This window comes from Cotesia glomerata, linkage group LG5 (assembly GCF_020080835.1).
Source record: "Cotesia glomerata isolate CgM1 linkage group LG5, MPM_Cglom_v2.3, whole genome shotgun sequence".
Classification (NCBI taxonomy): Eukaryota; Metazoa; Arthropoda; class Insecta; order Hymenoptera; family Braconidae; genus Cotesia; species Cotesia glomerata.
Genome location: NC_058162.1, coordinates 4,974,410 through 4,997,223, shown reverse-complemented (window position 1 = coordinate 4,997,223; position 22,814 = coordinate 4,974,410). Strand labels below are relative to the sequence as shown.

General features: G+C 30.4%; 4 protein-coding genes across 4 annotated transcripts in view; 2 read left to right on the top strand and 2 right to left on the bottom strand.

The window, feature by feature from the left end:
- LOC123264863 (serine protease inhibitor swm-1-like) overlaps window positions 1-22,814 on the bottom strand; it is a 141,541-nt gene that overhangs the window by 22,134 nt on the left and 96,593 nt on the right. The window lies entirely within an intron of this gene.
- On the top strand, window positions 691-4,927 carry LOC123265329. Its single transcript, XM_044729026.1, has 4 exons — window positions 691-907; window positions 1,178-1,968; window positions 2,016-3,800; window positions 3,923-4,927. Exons 1-4 carry the CDS (start codon window positions 691-693, stop codon window positions 4,925-4,927), a joined length of 3,798 nt encoding a protein of 1,265 aa, XP_044584961.1.
- Window positions 5,598-6,250, bottom strand: LOC123265328. The gene is made up of 3 exons (XM_044729025.1): window positions 6,208-6,250; window positions 5,984-6,144; window positions 5,598-5,911 (listed from the first exon to the last, which is right to left on the bottom strand). The coding sequence occupies exons 1-3, from the start codon at window positions 6,248-6,250 to the stop codon at window positions 5,642-5,644; spliced, it is 474 nt and encodes a 157-aa protein (XP_044584960.1). The 3' UTR covers window positions 5,598-5,641.
- On the top strand, window positions 10,416-14,260 carry LOC123265327. The gene is made up of 4 exons (XM_044729024.1): window positions 10,416-10,446; window positions 10,917-11,582; window positions 12,667-12,753; window positions 13,452-14,260. Exons 1-4 carry the CDS (start codon window positions 10,416-10,418, stop codon window positions 14,258-14,260), a joined length of 1,593 nt encoding a protein of 530 aa, XP_044584959.1.

The window sequence follows — 22,814 nt, the reverse complement described above, 5'->3', positions numbered from 1 at the left end:
ATTTATATTATTCATATATATATTTATCAGAACAAGTCAGAACAATACTCCAATTGAATTTCAAGTCTAGATCTCAAAATACAATTCTATAAAGTGCCCAGCGGAGCGGGCGGGTAACAGCTAGTATATATATATATATATATATATATATATATATATATATAATATGTATAAATATATGATAAATTGATGTGTGTACTCAAATGAAAGGTCTTGATGAGTGTAACATCGGAACGAGCTTATATCTTTAAAACTGTCAATATGTCATAAGATTCAAGGTAATTTCTTAATTATGTATCTAGAGATAAAGCATTTTCGGATGCAGTCTAAATACTTATCATCATAAATTGACTATCGGTGAGTATGATATGAAACGTTGAAAAGGCATAAATTAAAGTCAAGACCTTTGCAATGACACTAAATTTTACTAAAAAAACTGATTATACTAAGCGTCTCGTTCTCGATGATTAATTAATTGATTACTTGTAGTACTGCTAAGTACGTGTCAACTACACAACTTTTAGAGTTTGAATTTGAAAACTATTCGCGCCCTTACTCCTATTGTGCGGCGCGCGCTCTAGCGGATTCATATTGTTTTGTTGTGTCAACAACAACAGACGCGAGTTAGATTCGCTCATTGAAAAATTGTTAAATAAACTTTGAAAAATAAATAAAGAATTTTAATTTAACATGGGAAAATCCAGGAAACGTCACCGTTCTCGTTCGGGAGGATCTTCAAAGTCCAGAAGTCGTTCACGATCACATTCTGTCGAACGTGGGACATCTAGGTTATCAAAGAGACAGATGCAACAGCAGATTGAAACACTAACAAAAAGTGTACAAGACTTAGTTAAGTCACAACAGACATTACAGGATTTAATATTAAAACCCGTTGAATCAAAAAAAGGTGAGTGTTGATACTTGGGAAAATATAAAAAAAAAAAAAAAAAAAAAATATGTGTCTTCCATACGAAGTATCATATAGGTTATTTCCACACGAAAAACCTAGTTCTATACGAACGTTAATACATTATACTGAGAGCATTAATTTCCAAACGAAAGAAATGCTTATCAAAGAAAAAATAAATAATTCTTGATATTGAAACACCAGTATGAAAAAAAAAAAAAAAAAAAAAAGGTTCTTTTTTTTTTCCTTACATTTTTCTGACTATTACAGATGATGAAATCACCACTGAAATGTCATCAGCCAATAAGGCACGGGGTACACAGATACCTCCAGAGGAGGTTGATGTGACTAAAGAACAGAATGATAATGAGATCGATCTCCTAGAGGACGGAGAAGTTCCTGCGGAGGATTATGAGCTTGATGATGAACTGCGGGAAGTGCTGGGCGAAGAAATTCCGGTTTCAAACGCTCCAGTTAAGGCGAATGACAATCTCAAAAAATGGTGGGAAGTTTGGATGTCAAAAGGTATAAGCGACGAGGTAAGAAAAGCTCTTTTGAAAAAATACCCTAGAGATGGAGAACTCAGGACTGAAGCCCCAAAAGTCAATCTAGAAGTACAACGACACCTCGGTGACATCGCCAAAAAACGCGATGATCACTTTACCGAGACACAAAACTGTGTAGGTGCAGCGATAGCATCACTAAGCTCAACTGTCTCACAATTATCAGACAGCTCATCAGAAAATATTGATCTGATCCATCTAGTGAAAAATCTTTGGGACACAGGAAAGATTTTATGCGAGGTTTTTCACCAACAATCGGTAGCCAGAAAATCTTTCATCACTCCGACACTTGACAAAGACATAAAACCAACATTAGAGGCAAGCATTTCTGATGAATGGCTTTATGGCCAGAAGTTGAACGAGCAAGTTAAGGATGCGAAAGCCATTGTTAAGGCGGCGGCAACCTTAAAACCTCCGGAAAAATCAGCTTTTAAGAAACTAACTCTTAAAAACTCGTCCCAGGGAAACTTAAGAGGCCCACCTGCAAAATTCAAGCAGGTGGGCTCCTACCATCAAAGAAAACACATATCGAACCCGAGATACAGGCAGAGAGCATATACGGGAACATCGAAATCGTCGCAGAAATCAAGCATGGAGAGGAACAAGAAATAAAGGCGACTACGGGTGAGGAAAGACAAGAGGTAAAGGCCTTAGCAGGCAGGCTTAGTTATTTTACTGAGCAGTGGGAAAATATATCGAATGACAAATTTATCGTTGATTGTATCAGGGGTTATGATATTCCCTTTAAGACCCAACCTTTTCAACTCGTAGAACCTGGAGAACAGACGGGGGCTGGTAGTGATGAAGTAAGAATCCATAGGGCTATCGATAAACTGCTACAAAAACAAGCTATTCAGGCTTGTGCAGCAGTTGAGGATCAGTTTATCTCGACATATTTTTTAATTCCTAAATCAGACGGGTCAGATCGATTTATTATTAATTTAAAGAAACTGAATGAATTTATAGAGACGGAGCACTTCAAGATGGAAGATTTAAGATCCGCAAGGAATCTTATTGATAAGGATGCGTTTATGGCAAATTTAGATTTGGAGGATGCATATCTATTAGTAAGGGTTAAAAAGTCTAGTAGAAAATACCTTAGATTCAGGTTTAAGGGCCAGCTCTATGAATTCACATGTCTTCCATTTGGGTTGTGCTCCTGTCCCTATACTTTCACAAAATTGATGAAGCCAGTGGTTAATAGACTTAGATCTCAAGGTTTCTTATCGGTCGTATACCTAGATGATTTTTTATGTATAGGCAAAGACTACGAAGAATGTAAAAATAACGTACAAGAGACTATAAAATTATTAGAAAGTCTAGGTTTTATCATTAACTATAGGAAAAGCTCTACCATCCCAAGTAAAAGATGCAAGTATCTAGGTTTTATTTTAGACTCCAAAAAATATCGTGTAGAAGCTACAATTGAAAAAAGAAACCAAGTTAAGAGAATGTTGGAGTCTATCGCGAGGGACAAGTGCTATAAAATAAGAGGTATCGCTCAATTGATTGGGGTGCTAGTAGCGTGTATACCGGGAGTTGAATACGGGAGAATATATTGCAAGAGATTGGAAAGAGCAAAGTGGTTGGCCCTTCTGATGAACAATAATAGTTTTGACGGATATATAACCTTAAATGATAATACTTTAGAAGATATTGGTTGGTGGAAAGACAACATAAGGACAGCAAGCAGTAGAATAAAGTCCCATGAGTATAGATTAGTGATAACCTCAGATGCTTCCGGGACTGGTTGGGGGGCCGAGTCGAATGGTGTAGTCACACAGGGTTTCTGGAACCTAGAAGATCGAAAATTCCATATAAATTACCTAGAACTGTTAGCAGCCTTTTTCGCACTGAAATGTTTTGCTGGGGAACTACACGGTTGTGAAGTTCTCCTTCGCATAGATAATACGACAGCTATTGCTTATATTAACAAAGCAGGAGGGATTAAATATATAGTACTTTCAGAATTAGCTAGGGAAATTTGGCGATGGTGTGAGGCTAGAAGAATCTGGCCGGTAGCATCGTATATTCCTTCGAAACTTAATGTCGAAGCAGACACGGCATCCAGAGTGAAAAATATGGATACAGAATGGGAGTTATCTCACAAAGCCTTTCAGACAATCCTGAATGTCTTCGGTTCACCGTCAATTGATCTCTTCGCCTCACGCATTAATAAGAAATGCTTAAGATTTTGTTCTCGTTATCCAGACCCAGAAGCAGAATCGATAGATGCATTTACGATTTCTTGGAGAAAAGAATATTTCTATGCTTTCCCTCCTTTTGCTTTAATTTTGCCCACTCTGAGAAAGATAATCAACGATAAAGCAGTAGGTATCATAGTTGTTCCTTTATGGGAGGCACAGCCATGGTACCCGTTATTCACGTCCCTGCTCAGTGAACCACCACTAATTTTTAAACCACTGTTAACATTACTATTATCTCCTTCTAGGCAGGAATCGCATCCCCTAGCCAGCAAACTTTCACTAGCGGTCGGGAAATTATCCGGCAAGCGTTCATAATCAGAGGTATTAAAGAAGAGTCAATAGAAATAATGCTGAGCTCACTGACGGAGTCAACGGTGAAACAGTATGAAGGAGCCTTGAAGAAATGGATGAGCTTCGCACAGGAAAACAACATTAACGTTTTTGAACCCAAAAATACCGATGTTATAAGTTTTCTTACAGCTCGTTTTAAAGATGGCGCAAAATACGGAACTCTCAACAATATGAGAGCAGCTATCTCTCTTATATCAAAAAACTACCTTTCAAAAGATGCGTTAATATCAAGATTCATCAAGGGATCGTTCAAACAGAGACCATCCCGTCCAAAATACTCAGAGATCTGGGACACTGATCAGGTCCTGAGTTATATTGAACAGGTGGAAGACCTTAACAAATTAAAATTGAGAGAACTGGCGGAGATTGTAGCAACACTCCTTATCCTCATAACCGCACATAGAATGCAGACATTAGCCTTGATAAAGATTGAAAATATAAAAAGATCCACTTCCGGATTAAATATTAAGATTCCAGATTTAATAAAGACCTCAAAACCAGGAAAGGAACAACCACTGCTTTCAATACCTTTCTTTAAAGAGAGACAGAAAGTTTGCGTAGCATCGGCTATCCTATACTATTTAAAGCGAACTGAAAAACTACGAGGTAGTTCGGACCGGCTGTTCATTACGACTATTAAGCCCTACAAGCCAGCAGGGGCTCAAACGATCGGGCACTGGATAAAGGCGCTTCTCAAGAAAGCCGGAGTAAATACCGAGACCTTCAGTGCCTACAGTGCGAAACACGCTGCTGTGTCCAAGGCATACAACAAAGGTGTAGATGTCGATACCATTAGAAGGACTGCCGGATGGTCCAGACAATCTCGTGTATTTGGAGATTTTTATAATCGACCGATCCAAGAGGCCGATGATGTTTTTGCAAGATCTTTAACAAATTAAAGATAATATCAGATGTATAATTAACAGTAAATGTTATCACAAACTCTAAAAATCTACAAGTAATCAATTAATTAATCATCGAGAACGAGACGCTTAGTATAATTAAACGATCAAGCGAGCCCGCCGAAGGCGGGCGAAGCTCGATCACAATTATACGTAGCGTCTCGTTCGAAGATGATTACCACCCTCCCAAAAAAGGCTATCCCACAGGAATTTTAACCCAGTAATCATCTTAAGGAAAGTGATAACATTAAGTAAGAGAACGGGGAGAACACTCTAAAATTATGAATCCGCTAGAGCGCGCGCCGCGCAATAGGAGTAAGGGCGCGAATAGTTTTCAAATTCAAACTCTAAAAGTTGTGTAGTTGACACGTACTTAGCAGTACTACAAGTAATCAATTAATTAATCATCTTCGAACGAGACGCTACGTATAATTGTGATCGAGCTTCGCCCGCCTTCGGCGGGCTCGCTTGATCGTTTAATTTTATTATATGACTATCCTAAAGACAAAATTTTTCTTACTCTTAATAATATAGATTACCGGCAAGATTAAAAATTTTTTTTTAATGATTAATTCATTTATTTTAAAAGTAAAACTTTAAAACTTTTACATTGAAAAACACAAAACAACGATAAACAACATACGAGACTCCAATAAATTTTTACAGCTGATATAATAAGAATAAAAATTAATGTAATAAATTGATTGATTATTATTCAACGGTTTGTACTGAAGTTTGATTTTTATAGAGATCATAAAGCATATCTTCGAGGCTCTTTATCCATTCGTCACGACTGAGTTGGTCGGTTACATCCTCAATCTCCGGTAGTTTGGGTTCCGGCGCATCTTTCTCATCGTTGGAATTATCATCCAATGCTTCTGCAGACTTTAGCTTGATATTGGGACAGTCTTCGATTCTTATGCAATCGTCAGTTGCGTTTTTGACGTAGCCTTCAATGCACATGCAGTGGCTCATATTGTCCTGGAATGCAAAAAATGTTAGTGAACCATTAATTGATTTTATTTTATTAAGTTAAAAATGAAAATTTCTTACTCTGAAACACCAAGTAGGATCTGGATCGTCGCAAGAAGGTACACAAACTTGTGGTATTTTTGTAAAAGATGAATTTGCAGGACAATCGTATGAAGTTATTTTTCTGAATTTTGAGTTGAAGTAGTATTTATGGACATCTCCGGTTGGTATTGCTTCGATCCCTTTAAGAATATTGTTTTAAAAAATTTTTTTAAATCTCTAAAATTGTTGTAATTATTAGTGACTCTGTTTATTTATTTCAAGTACACTTTCAAGAGTCAAATCCATTTTTAGACGGATTTAACCAAGTCATTTTTATAAGTATTTTTACAAATCGACGGTCTAATCAGCAATTGGTCTAACTCCTTATTTTTTACAGGATGATTTTTTAACATTTTAATGTAGCAATAGTCTAAATATAAATTATTTTAATGATCCAAACCAAAATATTATACCTCGATATAGATATTAAATTATTTTTTAAAGTGATAATAAATTTTGAACTAATTGATTTTTCATAGAAATGGACGATTTTCTAAAATAGAGTTAGATAATTTGCTAATTAGAATGTCGAAATGATAAAATAATCATATACACGGAAAAAAGAAAAATAAAAAAATTACATTATATAATGTAATGTGGCGCTTCGTGTAAAAAATTGGAAAAATTACATATATTTAGATTACAATTATTACAGATTTTGTAAGAATTACAGTGTAAAATTTAAATATTACATTGAATGCTCTTAAAATTAACATTCAAAGTTTGAATTTAGAAAAATGTTACTTCGAACTGTAATTCTTATAGTTTTAAATACGACGAGACACTTATTACTATTTATCATGTAATTTTCTAAATGAATAAATAAAATAAATAAATAATGTAATTTTTTGATTTTTATTTTTTCCGTGAAATTTTGAAGAATTTTAACATAATTTTTTTTATTTTACAAAATGGAGGGTCTACGATAATTTTATTAGGTCTAATCCGGCATAAGATCCAAAAGTTTTTCACTTGACACTCTTTTTATATTGATGTGAAATAAAAAAATAATTGCAGTATATTCGTGACATACGCACAGAACAGATAAACCTTCAAAATAACAAAGAAGATTAAATTACAGCTCCAGCATTTTTTGAATATATGATTTCAATGAAATAGCGTTCAAAAACTTAATTTTAAAATTAAAAAAAAAATTCCGCCCTTGAATTTATTTATTACTTTTAAATTTATTTTAAAATACGAAACTTCTCTATAAAATTAAACAGAAAAATGATTTTTTTAATTTAAAAACTTCTAAAAATTTGATTTAAAAAATAAATTAGTACTCATAGGAAAATAAAAAAATTTTCATATATAAAGTAAAATAGTTTTTTCCAAATTAAAGATCAAAAATCACTATGTAAGTACTTACATGCGAAACAAAATACCGCAGTGAGAAAAATAATTTTATCATTTGAAGACAACATTTTTAATATTACTAAAGCATACTGGGATTATTGTTTCATTATATAGGTTCCAATAATCATAACAATAATATAATGATTACGCTGTCGAATGACTAACTTACGTTATCTGTAAAAAATTTTTAAAAATTTATTACAATTCTTGTGTACTTAAAATAGATTACTAGAGATATCTAATTAGCTGACGTCTTTTAATTTTGACGAGCATACCAACACATGTATGGGAAAGAACGTTATTATTGTAACATAACACAAGTAGAAGAACCGAACTAATCATAGTCATGATTAATATTGATTATTGTTTGATAATTATAAACTATAAAAAAATACAGACGTCAATTTATATAGGTATAACGCAATAAGATAGATGGTAACGCATGTTTGGTTTTGGTAGAACATTACACGGAAAAAAGAAAACTCGAAAAATTACAGTATAAAATTTAAAATCGGTCCCGTCGTAATTAAAACTAGAAAAATTACAGTTTGAAATAGCATTTTTCTAAATTCAATTTCTTAATTTATTATTCAGAGCTTTCAATGCAAATATTACATTTTATAATGTAATTTTTATAAAATCAGTAATAATTACATTTGAAACTGTAATTTTTCCAGTTCTCATCACGAAGCGCCACGTTGCATTATATACTGTAATTTTTCGAGTTTTCTTTTTTCCGTGCACTATCGTTCTGACAAGTCGCGTTATATATATATATATATATATATATATATGTATGTATATAATATAAACTTATGAACCATATGCATTTTCTGAATCCGATTAACGAGCTGAGTCGGAAGATAGCAAAATTTTTCAAAAGTTCCGTCATGAGGATTAATGCAATAGTTAGATTTCTATGAAATCTACTAAAAGGGTTTTTTCAGAAATAATTTTTTAAACATTATTAAATAAGTTTTATGAACGATTACTCATTAATTTAGTGCGTAGAAGTTTTATTTAATATTGAGCAACAACTTTAATTAAAGAAATAAATCATACAATTTTTCAACGATAATTGATACGTATTCATTATCTTACATTTATTTAGATAAAATAAAATTAATTTTGGGAAGTATCAAGCTCAATTCTACAATTTACTTCATCAGAGCCCTGAGGAGGTGTATTAATGAGTATTAAAATTATTCGGCCCGAAGATTTGCTGAAGAATTCTTTGAGTTTCTGGGTCATCGAGGTCAAGATCGGTGTGGTGATTCACATACCCAGAGTCCCTGGGCTCGCTAAGGACTTTCTGGGTGTCTTTTTTTAGTGTGGGGTACTCGTCGTCAACTTGATCCTGGTTCTTTTCAGCGTACCAATCATTAAGCGTTCCAAAAACTTCTCTCAGCAGTTTCGTTGTTTGTGGATTATTCGGATCGATATTGTAAGAATCCTCGGCATTACTTGTAGGCTCGTTAGTTACTTCTGGACATTCTTCGAGTTTTACACACTGATAGTGTTCGTTTCTTACGAAACCAGGACGACAATGACATCCATTAGTATTTTTACTTACGTCAAAACTCGAGTCATCGGGATCTTGACATGTTGTATCACCACCGTCTTTATAATTGTAATATTCATTCGTATCACATTTGTAATTTGGAATCGCTTCAATCCCTTTAAAATAAAAAACAAATGAGTTAATAAAATATTGTAATTAAAATTTTTCTATAATTAATTTAAATCAGGATGTTGTCGACCAAAATAATGTTATGTTTTTTGTTTAATTTATTTCAACATGCGACGTTTCGTCAGTTTTATTCTGACATCATCACACTGATAGAAGGATTTGTTTATAGTCTATAATATTTGTTAATATTTAACAAATCATTTATTAGAAACCACTTAGTAGTCATTAACAAATATTTTTTAGTATTTAAAAATATTTATTAATATTTAATAAATCAATATCAGATTTATTGAATACAAACAAATCATTTTAAATACTAAGAAATATTTGTTTATTAATATTAAAAAGTAGTCTCTAACAAATGATTTGTTAACTATAAACAAATATTTTTTAATACAAAAAATCCTTCTATCAGTACAGGCACCTATGTATTTATAAACAAATAAACAATTAACAATTTTCATGTAAAATCAAAAACTCAATACAAATATCTAAAAAATAAATTAATAAATATCAATATGATCAAGATCACGGGTAATTGGAAAAAATAATGTTAATCAATTTAAACAATCATTTGTTTTTTATCAAGCTCTCAATAATGTCTAAAAAGTCGTCAAATTTAAACAAGTACATTGACAATCTTTTTTTAATATAATTATCATTATGATTACCAATTGATAGTTTGATAAACACAACAATATTTATAACAAATAAAAATTTTCATATTATTTCATTAAAATTATTACAAAATCAAAATTATGGTAATAATGATATTTTTGTAACAAAAATGGAGCGATCTTTCTGGGGTGCTTGTTTTTCAGGAAAATTGTGGGTGTGATACAATTATGATTATTATAATTTTTATTTTATAATAATTTTAATGAATATCCAAGTATACAGTACTAATAGTAACACGTTAAATCTAGTGCTCTCTGAATTTTTATTTAGAACCTCATAATAATGTAAGTAGCTAAAGTGCATTAAATATTATCTTGTGTATAAAAAATTACTCTATAATTAGAGATATTAATCAAGGCCTTCTATCATTGAATAATTAATATATCTGCATTTCTTACATTGTGAAAATTGTTGTGAGTGATATGAGGTTATGTTTTACCATTTTGTCCATAGTCAACAGTTGATGTTGATATTCTGTGTAAACTATAATTTCATGTTATACATTACTGTATTAGTGACTAAATAGTGTGAGTGTCACATATTAATTTCTCACCAGTGTAGCTGTCAAATCAGCCTTACACTAAATTGTAAACAAACTACAAGTCATCATTATGTCAACAGTTACATAAACAAGCAAAACTTTCCTACTGAAGTGAGTGTTTCGTTTTAAACTGTCAAATTGTTATGTCAGTACTTTCTGATCAGTGCTTTAAATGTAAGAACAGTGTAAGAACTCCATTTACCTGTGATACATGCGGAAAATCATTTCACCCAAGTTGTTTGCGTGATTTCATCAAAAACAAACTACTATCAGATTGTTGTTGTAGAGATAAGTTTGGATACTTATTGAAACGGCTTGACTCAAATTCACAGATAAAAAACAATCGTCTTGCCTCTCTTAAATCTGTGAATTCAAATAATTCTCCAACTTCAAGCTTTAAATCACCAAATCATCAGAAAATTCTCCAGCGTTAGTCTCAAAAACAAATCAAAAGCCAAGTGCATCCTCTCCTACTTCACCAGCATTTTCCTATCACCTGCTAGTGACTCAGTATTTGATTCTTCAACTTCATCTATATACACTTACAATGTCTGAATCAGCAAAACAAACAATACCAAATCCTGAAGCAATAAATAACGAGTCGTAAAATGAATTACCGGATGGTTGGTTTAATAAATCAACAGATGAAAAATTAACACTTTTGATGAAAACCTTGTCTACTCATTCTCAGTCGCTTTCTGAAGTACCTAATATTACAAAGAAATTCAATGAATTATCTACAAAGTTTGATAATATAAATAAGCGTCTTGATGATTTGCATGATAAACAATCTGAGACAAAAGACCAAGTAGACAAATTAACCTCGGATTTAACTAAAAATTCAAAAACAATAAAAGAATTGAAATCCAAAGTTGAAAAGCTTAAAGATGAAACTATAGCAAATTCGCAAGCTTTATCTGGAAAAATTGCGGCAATAACGTCGCAGATATTGATGACTTCCTCGACCGTCGTTCAACAAACATTAGAACTAATCATCTCCGGCGTTCCAGAACCAGTGGCAACGGAATTATCACCTTCAGACATTGCTGATAAAGTTTTCGAAGTGCTAAACATTACTAATTTGAAACAAGATATATTAAGTATACGTAAAATAGATAAGAAATCAAATTCTACTAGTAGTGACAGAAATGCTAATATAAATAATGATAGAAATAAACCTATCTCGTATTCTTATGTACTTAAACTTAAGTCACCTCAAATCCGTGATTTTATCATAGAATCCAGACGTAAATTAAAAATCTTACCTATCAAAAAAGTCTTTTCAACTATTGTCGGTGATTCTTATAGAGGTAACATTTTTCTTAATAAATTTCTACATCCTGAAACTTATAAATTATTACTGATTGTAAAAAACAAAGCAAATGATTTGAAATCTAAATATGTATGGGTGCGAGATGGTTTTGTTTTTGTAAAAAAAGATGATTCTTCTGAAAAAATCAAAATTCGCTCTGAAGCAGATCTAAACAATCTTGATTAACGTTTTATTGATTTAACTGAGCCTCAAATTCAAAAATTGCTGTCTTTAAAGTTGTTAAGTTTAAATATAAATAGTCTAAATAGTCACATAGCAGAATTTTTAAGTTTAGTTGCTGAAATTCAACCTCACATTATATTACATTGACTGAAACTTGGCTTAAAGATAATTATGATGAATCTGTATTTAACCTTAAAGACTTTATTATTTTTAGAAGAGATCGGAATTTAAGTCACCCAGACACTGGACGACTCATGAAAGGTGGGGGGGGGGGGGGGGTGCTTGTCTGGTTCATAACTCCTTGAAGGCAAAAGTTCTTTACGTTTCCATTTCTGACCATCTAAATCAACCTGAATATCTCATACTCGATATTATCTCGCCGCCTGGTGTCCATCTACTACTATCTGTCATTTATCGAAGACCAGCAGGCAATCTCTTACATGAATTTTTTGATATTTTTAACAAATACGCAATCCAGTTTAAGAACTTTATTATTACAGGGGATTTAAACTGTGATTTGCTTAGTTCTTCTTACGTTTCAAACCACCTAAAAACTTATATATCAGAACAATCACTTCATTGTGTTCCATATGGAGCGACACATCATGTCAATAACAATGACACTTGGTTAGATGTAATTCTTATGGATAATAAATGTAAACAGGGAGAATATTTTAAATCAATTCAGCCATTTATAAATGGTCATGATTATTTATTCTGTGAATATTTACTTGATTTACCGAAGCGTTGTGGATAACAAATAAAATTTCGTTCCTTCTTTGATAAAAATAGTAATGATCTAGCTAACTCACTCATGTGCTCTCTAAACATTGGTGTGGATTCGTTAGAAAATGATGACCCAAATCAACTACTTAATATTTTTATAAATAATGTTTTAGCATCACTAGACGAATTTGCACCCTTGAGAATACGCAAAGTCACTAAATCCCCAAACCCGTGGTTAACTAAAAAGTTAAAAAATAAATGTAAGAAACGAAACGCGTTATATAAGCGTGCAAAGAGATTAAATGATACAAATTTGTTAATACTTTTTAAAGCTAAGAGAAAAGAGTTAAAACGCGAGCTAAATCATACCCGGGAAAACTACCTTAAAATTCTCTCATCAATTTACCATGTGGTACTAGTGTGTGGAGCAACCTCAAACATCTTGGTCTTGTAAAAAATACATCATCCACTCCCTTGAATCATTTTGATCCGGTGGAACTAAATGAATATTTTACAAATATCGTTCGAAAGCATCCATCCTGTGATCTTGAATTCCTAAATGCATTACCTGTCTTATACTTCAGTAATGTACAAACCACGTTTAATTGGTAAAAAATAGACATCGTTGATGTTACAAAAGCACTACACATTACCGTAAAAAAATCAAAAGATCAAAGTCCCGATGGTATAGACCTTAGATGGTTAAAAAATTTTTTCTCCCAAATATCTTTATTTCTCACCGCTCTTTTTAATCAATCTTTAGAAACAGGTGTCTTTCCATCGGTTTGGAAAAGAATATTTATCATCCCTATAAATAAAATTACACCACCACGCTCATTATCAGATACTCGCCCAATAGCAAACACGTCCCACTTAAGTAAAGTGTTTAAGAAAATTATTGCAAATCAGCTAGTAAATTATCTTGAGGATAATGAGTATTTAGATGAATTTCAATCAGGCTTCCGTAAGCATCATGGCACACAATCTGCTTTATTAAAACTTATAAATGATATTAATAGTAGTAGTAGTAGTATGGATACTGGCAAACTAACACTATTAGTTCTCTTTGATTTAACAAAAGCATTTGATTATGTAAACCCGAGAGTAATATTGAGCACTTTGATAGAGCTTGGATTTTCCGTCAAAACTATAAGCTGGTTTTTCTCATACTTAACGAATAGAAGTCAAGCAGTCTTGAATGATGATGGTTTACCAACTGAATTCTTAAAAACTACGTCTGGTGTACCTCAAGGCTCAGTCTTAGGACCCATTCTGTTTCTGTTGGTCATGAATTCAGTTGCAAAACGGCTCATATATTCAAGACACGGACTATTTGCAGATGACAAGTACATTTATCTACACTTTCATTATTATCAGTTATACGATGCAATCAGACAAATAACTACTGATGCTCAAGCTGTTGCTGATTGGGCTAAAAACAATGGTCTAGAAATCAATGTAACAAAAACAAAAGCTATGCTCTTAGGCTCGAGTGGAAAATTAAAAAATATTCAACATAACTTTTTACCACCTATTGTTGTTAATGGTATAGCAATTCCCTTTACAGAGTCGGCCAAGTGTCTGGGACTTCACATTACAAATACACTGTCTTGGAATCTTCATACGTCAAAAACAATCAGTAAAATAAATTCAGCATTATATAGTCTTAAATTAAGAAAGAGCATTTACACGACCGATATCAAAAGATTATTAGTGTCAGCTATACTTACCTCTTACCTCTTGTCGATTATTGTTCTATATTGTTAACAAACTCAAATTTTGAAAATGACAAAAAATTACAACGTTCCCTAAATTCATCTATCCGATTTATTTATAATTTAAAACGTGACGAACACATAACACCTTATAGGCGTGAACTAGGTTGGCTTAGCATCAAGAGTCGTCGTATCTATTTCTTAGGCTGTTATTTTTATAAATTATTACTTGTTGGTAAACCCAGTTATCTGCGTGGATTGTTCATTGAAGATACGGATATAAGAAGATCAGAAAGATTAGCAATAAAGAAAAACAACATTAACTTTAAAATGCCAAATTTTTGTACAACTTATTATGAGACTTCTTTTATTGTTACTGCAATTCGTCTCTGGGAAGAACTGCCAAATGAAATAATAAATGCAACTAGTCTTGAAGCATTTAAGAATAGGTTATTTGACTACTTGTTTAAATTAGATATCTAAATTATTGTCCACTAATACTAAGTAAATCATTATAAAATATAATGATAGTTATTCATCATTTAAGACTTAAGATTATTAGAAAATTGTATGAAATAATTAAAAAATATAAATTGTTAACAACAAATTAGGGTATTGTAAATTTAATTTTGTGAGTAAGCTCAGACGTTGTCTTAAGTTATCATCTCAGTTAAATCATAATATAAATTTACAAATAAAGAATTAAAACTCAATAAATCAATACTGAAATAATAATAATACTTAAGTACTAAAATAAGTAATTAAACTAATAATGAATATTTTTATTGTACTGTATATTATTAAATATGTAATTTGGTATTTGCCATTCGACCATTATAGCCTTGGCATAAAAATAAATAACTAACTAACTAATGAAATAATATGAATTTTTCATAACTTCAATATTTTTTCCAGGTCTATTTTTTCCAATTACTGCAAGAATAATTTTTTGACCAAAATTAGCAATGAAAATTGCCGACAGAGGGCACATAACCGCTGAATTTTCTCCTTACAAAAGAGTGAAGCTTAAAGTCGTAGAATAAAATCATTTTTTTATTTTCTAACGCGCATATCTATTATTTATTTTGAAAAAATATTTATAGAAAATATACTATTAAAAAAAAAATTGAATAAGAATTGAGTTTTTATTTTCATATACAGTCTGATAGAGCGATATATAACCAGATCAACTTATATCAACTCATAACAAGCCATACGAAATTGTACACAAGTGCTGATTTTTTTTTTAAGTAGAATAAAAACAAGTAGTATTTAATTATTGTATAATATTATTTGAAATATTTTAACTCGACGGTGATATTCCAAGGATAAGTCTAACACAAAACTATCAGACTTTATTAGAAAAAGGCCATTCGGCAACCGGAATGCAAGTAAATTTTATAATGAATAGAAAAAAACTACTCGGATTATATACAAAAAAAAAAAAAATAATTTTCAATTTTCTTAGCGGGAAGTTGAAAAAAAAAACACTAGTGCAACAGCAAATTTCATAATTGGCATAGTAGAATGGGACATAATTTTGAGACTATACACAAGATATAGTACTCGAATTGAAGCTTATTTAAAGAGCTTCCAAATGCAATTTACAGAGATTCAATAAGTTATCCCATTCAAAAGTTATTCAAGCAAGAAAGTGAAGAAAAATAAATTTTCAAAATTTTGAAAATTTTTAAATCTCGGCATTTCTAAATTACTCGACCGATTAAGCTTATCTTCGAACTAGACTTCGGTATTTATCGGTAGAATAAGTATGTTGAGTTTAAATATATGAAAAATTGATGTGGGTACTCGAATGAAAGGTCTTGATGAGTGTAACATCGGAACGAGCTTATATCTTTGAAACTGTCAATATGTCATAAGATTCAAGGTAATTTCTTAATTATGTATCTAGAGATAAAGCATTTTCGGATGCAGTCTAAATACTTATCATCATAAATTGACTATCGGTGAGAATGATATGAAACGTTGAAAAGGCATAAATTAAAGTCAAGACCTTTGCAATGACACTAAATTTTACTAAAAAAAACCGATTTTATTATATGACTATCCTAGAGACGAAATTTTTCTTACTCTTAATAATATAGATTACCGGCAAGATTAAAAAATTTTTTTTAATGATTAATTCATTTATTTTAAAAGTAAAACTTTAAAACTTTTACATTGAAAAACACAAAACAACGATAAACAACATACGAGACTGCAATAAATTTTTACAGCTGATATAATAAGAATCAAAATTAATGTAATAAATTGATTGATTATTATTCAACGGTTTGTACTGAAGTTTGATTTTCATATCTATCACCAAATAGTTCTCTGAGCCATTCGTTAGCACTGAGTATGGCGTCTGCATCTTTCTCATCGTTGGAATTATCATCGAATTCTTTTGCAGACTCTAGCTCGATATTGGGACAGTCTTCGATTCTTATGCAATCGTCAGTTGCGTTTTTGACGTAGCCTTCAATGCACAAGCAACGGTCAGAATTGTCCTGGAATGCAAAAAATGTTAGTGAACCATTAATTGATTTTATTTTATTAAGTTAAAAATGAAAATTTCTTACTCTATAACAGGCATTAAGATCTGGATCGTCGCAAGTAGCTACACAAGCTTGTGGCATTTTTGTAAAAGATGAATTTGCAGGGCAATCGTATGGAGCTATTTTTCTGAATTTTGAGTTTAAGTAGTATTCATCGACATCTCCGGTTGGTATTGCTTCGATCCCTTTAAGAATATTGTTTTAAATAATTTTTTTAAATCTCTTAAATTGTTGTAATTATTAGTGACTCTGTTTATTCATTTCAAGTACACTTTCAAGAGTCAAATCCATTTTTAGACGGATTTAACCAAGTCATTTTTATAAGTATTTTTACAAATCAACGGTCTAATCAGCAATTGGTCTAACTCCTTATTTTTTACAGGATGATTTTTTAACATTTTAATGTAGCAATAGTCTAAATATAAATTATTTTAATGATCCAATCCAAAATATTATACCTCGATATAGATATTAAATTGTTTTTTAAAGTGATAATGAATTTTGAACTAATTGATTTTTCATACAAATGGAAGATTTTCTAAAATAGAGTTAGATAATTTGCTAATTAGAACGTCGAAATGATAAAATAATCATATACACGGAAAAAAGAAAAATAAAAAAATTACATTATATAATGTAATGTGGCGCTTCGTGTAAAAAATTGGAAAACCTACATATATTTAGATTACAATTATTACAGATTTTGTAAGAATTACAGTGTAAAATTTAAATATTACATTGAATGCTCTTAAAATTAACATTCAAAGTTTGAATTTAGAAAAATGTTACTTCGAACTGTAATTTTTCTAGTTTTAAATACGACGAGACACTTATTATTATTTATAATGTAATTTTCTAAATGAATAAATAAATAATAAATAAAATAAATATATAAATAATGTAATTTTTCGATTTTTCTTTTTTCCGTGAAATTTTGAAGAATTAAAACATAATTTTTTTTATTTTACAAAATGGAGGATATACAATAATTAGGACTAATTAGGACTAATCTGGCATAAGATCCAAAAGTTTTTCACTTGACACTCTTTTTATATTGATGTGAAATAAAAAAATAATTGCAGTATATTTGTGACATACGCACAGAACGGATAAACCTTTAAAATAACAAAAAAGATTAAATTACAGCTCCAGCAATTTTTCAATATATGATTTCAATAAAATAGCGTTTAAAAATTTAATTTTCAAATTTAAAAAAAAATTTCGCCCTTGAATTTATTTATTACCTTTAAATTTATTTTAAAATACGAAACTTCTCTATAAAATTAAACAGGAAAAAGATTTTTTTAATTTAAAAACTTCTAAAAATTTGATTTAAAAAATAAATTAGTACTCATAGGAAAATTAAAAAATTTTCATACATAAAGTAAAATAGTTTTTTCCAAATTAAAGATCAAAAATCACTATGTAAGTACTTACATGAGAAACAAAATACCGCAGTGAGAAAAATAATTTTATTATTTGAAGACAACATTTTTAATATTACTAAAGCATACTGGGATTATTGTTTCATTATATAGGTTTCAATAATCATAACAATAATATAATGATTACGCTGTCGAATGACTAACTTACGTTATCTGTAAAAAATTTTTAAAAATTTATTACAATTCTTGTGTACTTAAAATAGATTACTAGAGATATTTAATTAGCTGACGTCTTTTAATTTTGACGAGCATACCAACACATGTGTGGGGAAGAAGGTTATTATTGTAACATAACACAAGTAGAAGAACCGATCTAATCATAGTCATACTTAATATTGATTATTGTTTGATAATTATAAACCATAAAATAATACAGACGTCAATTTATATAGGTATAACGCAATAAGATAGATGGTAACGCATGTTTGGTTTTAGTAGAACATTACACGGAAAAAAGAAAACTCGAAAAATTACAGTATAAAATTTAAAATCGGTCCCGTCGTAATCAAAACTAGAAAAATTACAGTTTGAAATAGCATTTTTCTAAATTCAATTTCTTAATTTATTATTCAGAGCTTTCAATGTAAATATTACATTTTATAATGTAATTCTTATAAAATCTGTAATAATTACATTTGAAACTGTAATTTTTCCAGTTCTCGTCACGAAGCGCCACGTTGCATTATATACTGTAATTTTTTGAGTTTTCTTTTTTCCGTGCACTATCGTTCTGACAAGTCGCGTTATATATATATATATATATATATATCATATAAACTTATGAACCATATGCATTTTCTGAATCCGATTAACGAGCTGAGTCGAAATATAGCAAAATTTTTCAATAGTTCCGTCATGAGGATTAATGCAATAGTTAGATTTCTATGAAATCTACTAAAAGAGTTTTTTCAGAAATAATTTTTTAAACATTATTAAATAAGTTTTATGAACGATTACTCATTAATTTAGTGCGTAGAAGTTTTATTTAATATCGAGCAACAACTTTAATGAAAGAAATGAATCATACAATTTTTCAACGATAATTGTTACGTATTCATTATCTTACATTTATTTAGATAAAATAAAATTAATTTTGAGAAGTATCAAGCTCAATTCTATAATTTACTTCATCAGAGCCCTGAGGAGGTGTATTAATGAGTATTAAAATTATTCGGCCCGAAGATTTGCTGAAGAATTCTTTGAGTTTCTGGGTCATCGAGGTCAAGATCGGTGTGGTGATTCACATACCCAGAGCCCCAGGGCTCGCTTAGGACTTTCTGGGTGTCTTTTTTTAGTGTGGGGTACTCGTCGTCAACTTGATCCTGGTTCGTTTCAGCGTACCAATCATGAAGCGTTCCAGAAACTTCTCTCAGCAGTTTCGTTGTTTGTGGATTATTCGGATCGATATTGTAAGAATCCTCGGCATTACTTGTAGGCTCGTTAGTTACGTCTGGACATTCTTCGAGTTTTACACACTGATAGTGTTCGTTTCTTACGAAACCAGGAAGACAATGACATCCATTAGTATTTTTACTTACGTCAAAACTCGGGATCTTGACATGTTGCATCACCACTGTCTTTATAATTGTAATATTCATTCGTATCACATTTTTAATTTGGAATCACTTCAATCCCTTTAAAATAAAAAACAAATGAGTTAATAAAATATTGTAATTAAAATTTTTCTATAATTAATTTAAAACAGGATGTTGTCGACCAAAATAATGTTATGTTTTTTGTTTAATTTATTTCAACATGCGACGTTTTGTCAGTTTTATTCTGACATCATCACACTGATAGAAGGATTTGTTTATAGTTAATAATATTTGTTAATATTTAACAAATCATTTATTAGAAACCACTTTTTAGTCATTAACAAATATTTTTTAGTATTTAAAAATATTTATTAATATTTAATAAATCACTATCAAATTTATTGAATACAAACAAATCATTTTAAATACTAAGAAATATTTGTTTATTAATACTAAAAAGTAGTCTCTAATAAATGATTTGTTAACTATAAACAAATATTTAATAATACAAATAAATCCTTCTGTCAGTACAGGCACCTATGTATTTATAAACAAATAAACAATTAACAATTTTCATGTAAAATCAAAAACTCCATACAAATATCTAAAAAATAAATTAATAAATATCAATATGATCAAGATCACGGGTAATTGGAAAAAATAATGTTAATCAATTTAAACAATCATTTGTTTTTTATCAAGCTCTCAATAATCTCTAAAATGTCGTCAAATTTAAACAAGTACATACACAATCTTTTTTTAATATAATTATCATTATGATTACCAATTGATAGTTCGATTAACACAACAATAATTATAACAAATAAAAATTTTCATATTATTTCATTAAAATTATTACAAAATCAAAATTATGGTAATAAAGATATTTTTTTTTGTAACAAAAAATGGAGCGATCATTCTGGGGGTGCTTGTTTTTCAGGAAAATTGTGGGTGTGATACAATAATGATTATTATAATTTTTATTTTATAATAATTTTAATGAAATAATATGAATTTTTCATAACTTCAATATTTTTTCCAGGTCTATTTTTTCCAATTACCGCAAGAATAATTTTTTGACCAAAATTAGCAATGAAAATTGCCGACAGAGGGCACATAACCGATGAATTTTCTCCTTACAAGAAAGTGAAGCTTAAAGTCGTAGAATAAAATCTTTTTTTTATTTTTTAACGCGCATATCTATTATTTATTTTGAAAAAATATTTATAGAAAATATACTATTAAAAAAAAAAATTGAATAAGAATTGAGTTTTTATTTTCATATACAGTCTGATAGAGCGATATATAACTAGATCAACTTATATCAACTCATAACAAGCCATACGAAATTGTACACAAGTGCTGATTTTTTTTTTAAGTAGAATAAAAAAAAGTAGTATTTAATTATTGTATAATATTACTAGCTGTTACCCGCCCGCTCCGCTGGGCACTTCATAGAATTGTATTTTTAGAGATCTAGACTTGAAATTTAATGGGAGTATTGTTTAAATTTGTACAGATTTCAAATTTTATCAGATTGGCCCGTTCCTTTTATCCCTGTGATTATTCTAGCTAATATTCATTGTAAATTTTAATGTGCAATCACTATGACATTCCAGTGGTTTTTTTCCAAAAATGAATAATGACTGAAACGAAGAAAAAAATTTGAAATTATCATTGAAAGTTCCAGTTAAAGTAATTGCGCGTCTCATAAGTGAAGTTGAAATTTGGCTAGCTTAAAGCGTGACGAATTTTGCCGTTAATTTAAATTTCCTCCGTGACATCAATTTTTCATAGAAACTTATTTGTACATGTTTTTAACGAATTCTCTTATAATAAATAGCCAAATTCCTTTTTCACATCTCAAATGCTTAGAAAATGCATTCATTTCAATCTGTTACGTTCCCGCGATCCGGTAATAAGAACAATTCATGGGTTATGTGATCAGCAAAAATAAAATGTATGTAAAATTCTTAGTCCGTTGAGTGAATAGCTACATGTAAAGTTAAATTTTGGAAACCTTACAATGACTTTTTTTGCCGCTGCCAAAGAGACGATTGTTGTGAGAAAATATAATTATTAAAAAAGGAAAATATTTAAATCCGTTGGCCTTGGAGGCCATTCCTGTAAGTTCCTGTTTCTCTTGCGATTCTATCAAATTCTATATCTGTAGGAACTGTATTTGAAAAGTATAAATTTTTTGACAATTATCACTCCCACACTCTTATATGGGAGAGGAATTTCATAAGATCCTATTCGAGAAAATTTCTACATTATAAACAAAAGGTTTCAACAAAACTTCAAGTCCATAGAAACTTTTGTTTGGAAATGAGAGATTTTCATTGTTAACACCCCCGCAATCCCTTCTAGGTTTAGAATTCGAGAAAATCCATTCTTAGCTGAACTTGACATCATACACGAAGATTCTCACCAAATTTAGAGTCTGTAGAAGTTACAGTTTGGAAATTAAAATTTTAGATTTTAGCACCCATCCCCGCAATTCCTATCGGAAATAGTCTTTATTGAAGTTCATTGTGAGATGATCTCTACATGAGAAATAAAAGATTTTTACCAAATTTAGAGTTTTTAGAAGCTATATTTTGGAAATTAAGATTTTTTATTGTTAACACCCACCCCCGCGATCCTTATTGAAGGTAATTCGTTGTAAAGTCCGTTCTTAAATAATTTCTATATTATATGTAGAAGACTCTTACTAAATTTGGGGTCTGTAGGAGCTATAGCTTGGAAAATAAAAATTTTATTTGTTAACAACTACCCCCACAAACCCCTGTGAGGTGAACCATCGTGAAATTCGTTCGTATATTATTTCTACATCTCTTACAGAAAATTCTTACCCAATTTGGAATATATGGGAGCTGTAGTTTATAAACGGAAATTTTTTATTGTTAACGCCCCCGCAATTCTCTTTGAGGTAGAATATCGTAGAATTCGTTCATAAATTATTTTTCCATCACTTACAGAAAGTTCCTACAAAATTTGGAGTCTGTAAGAGCTACAACTTTAAAATTCAAAATTTTCATTGTTTATACCCATCCCCGCAACTCCTG

What these genes read in the sequence shown, in the direction of transcription:
- LOC123265329 (XM_044729026.1), top strand. Translation starts at nt 691, where the DNA reads ATGGGAAAATCCAGGAAACGTCACCGTTCTCGTTCGGGAGGATCTTCA. An exon ending in ACCCGTTGAATCAAAAAAAG is followed by an intron (nt 908 to 1,177) that starts GTGAGTGTTGAT and finishes TGACTATTACAG; the next exon opens with ATGATGAAATCACCACTGAA. An exon ending in CACCTGCAAAATTCAAGCAG is followed by an intron (nt 1,969 to 2,015) that starts GTGGGCTCCTAC and finishes CCCGAGATACAG; the next exon opens with GCAGAGAGCATATACGGGAA.
- LOC123265328 (XM_044729025.1), bottom strand. Translation starts at nt 6,250, where the DNA reads ATGGATTTGACTCTTGAAAGTGTACTTGAAATAAATAAACAGA. An exon ending in ACTTGAAATAAATAAACAGA is followed by an intron (nt 6,145 to 6,207) that starts GTCACTAATAAT and finishes ATATTCTTAAAG; the next exon opens with GGATCGAAGCAATACCAACC. An exon ending in ATCCTACTTGGTGTTTCAGA is followed by an intron (nt 5,912 to 5,983) that starts GTAAGAAATTTT and finishes TTTGCATTCCAG; the next exon opens with GACAATATGAGCCACTGCAT.
- LOC123265327 (XM_044729024.1), top strand. Translation starts at nt 10,416, where the DNA reads ATGTCAGTACTTTCTGATCAGTGCTTTAAAT. An exon ending in TTCTGATCAGTGCTTTAAAT is followed by an intron (nt 10,447 to 10,916) that starts GTAAGAACAGTG and finishes ATAAATCAACAG; the next exon opens with ATGAAAAATTAACACTTTTG. An exon ending in TGTCGGTGATTCTTATAGAG is followed by an intron (nt 11,583 to 12,666) that starts GTAACATTTTTC and finishes ATAATGTTTTAG; the next exon opens with CATCACTAGACGAATTTGCA.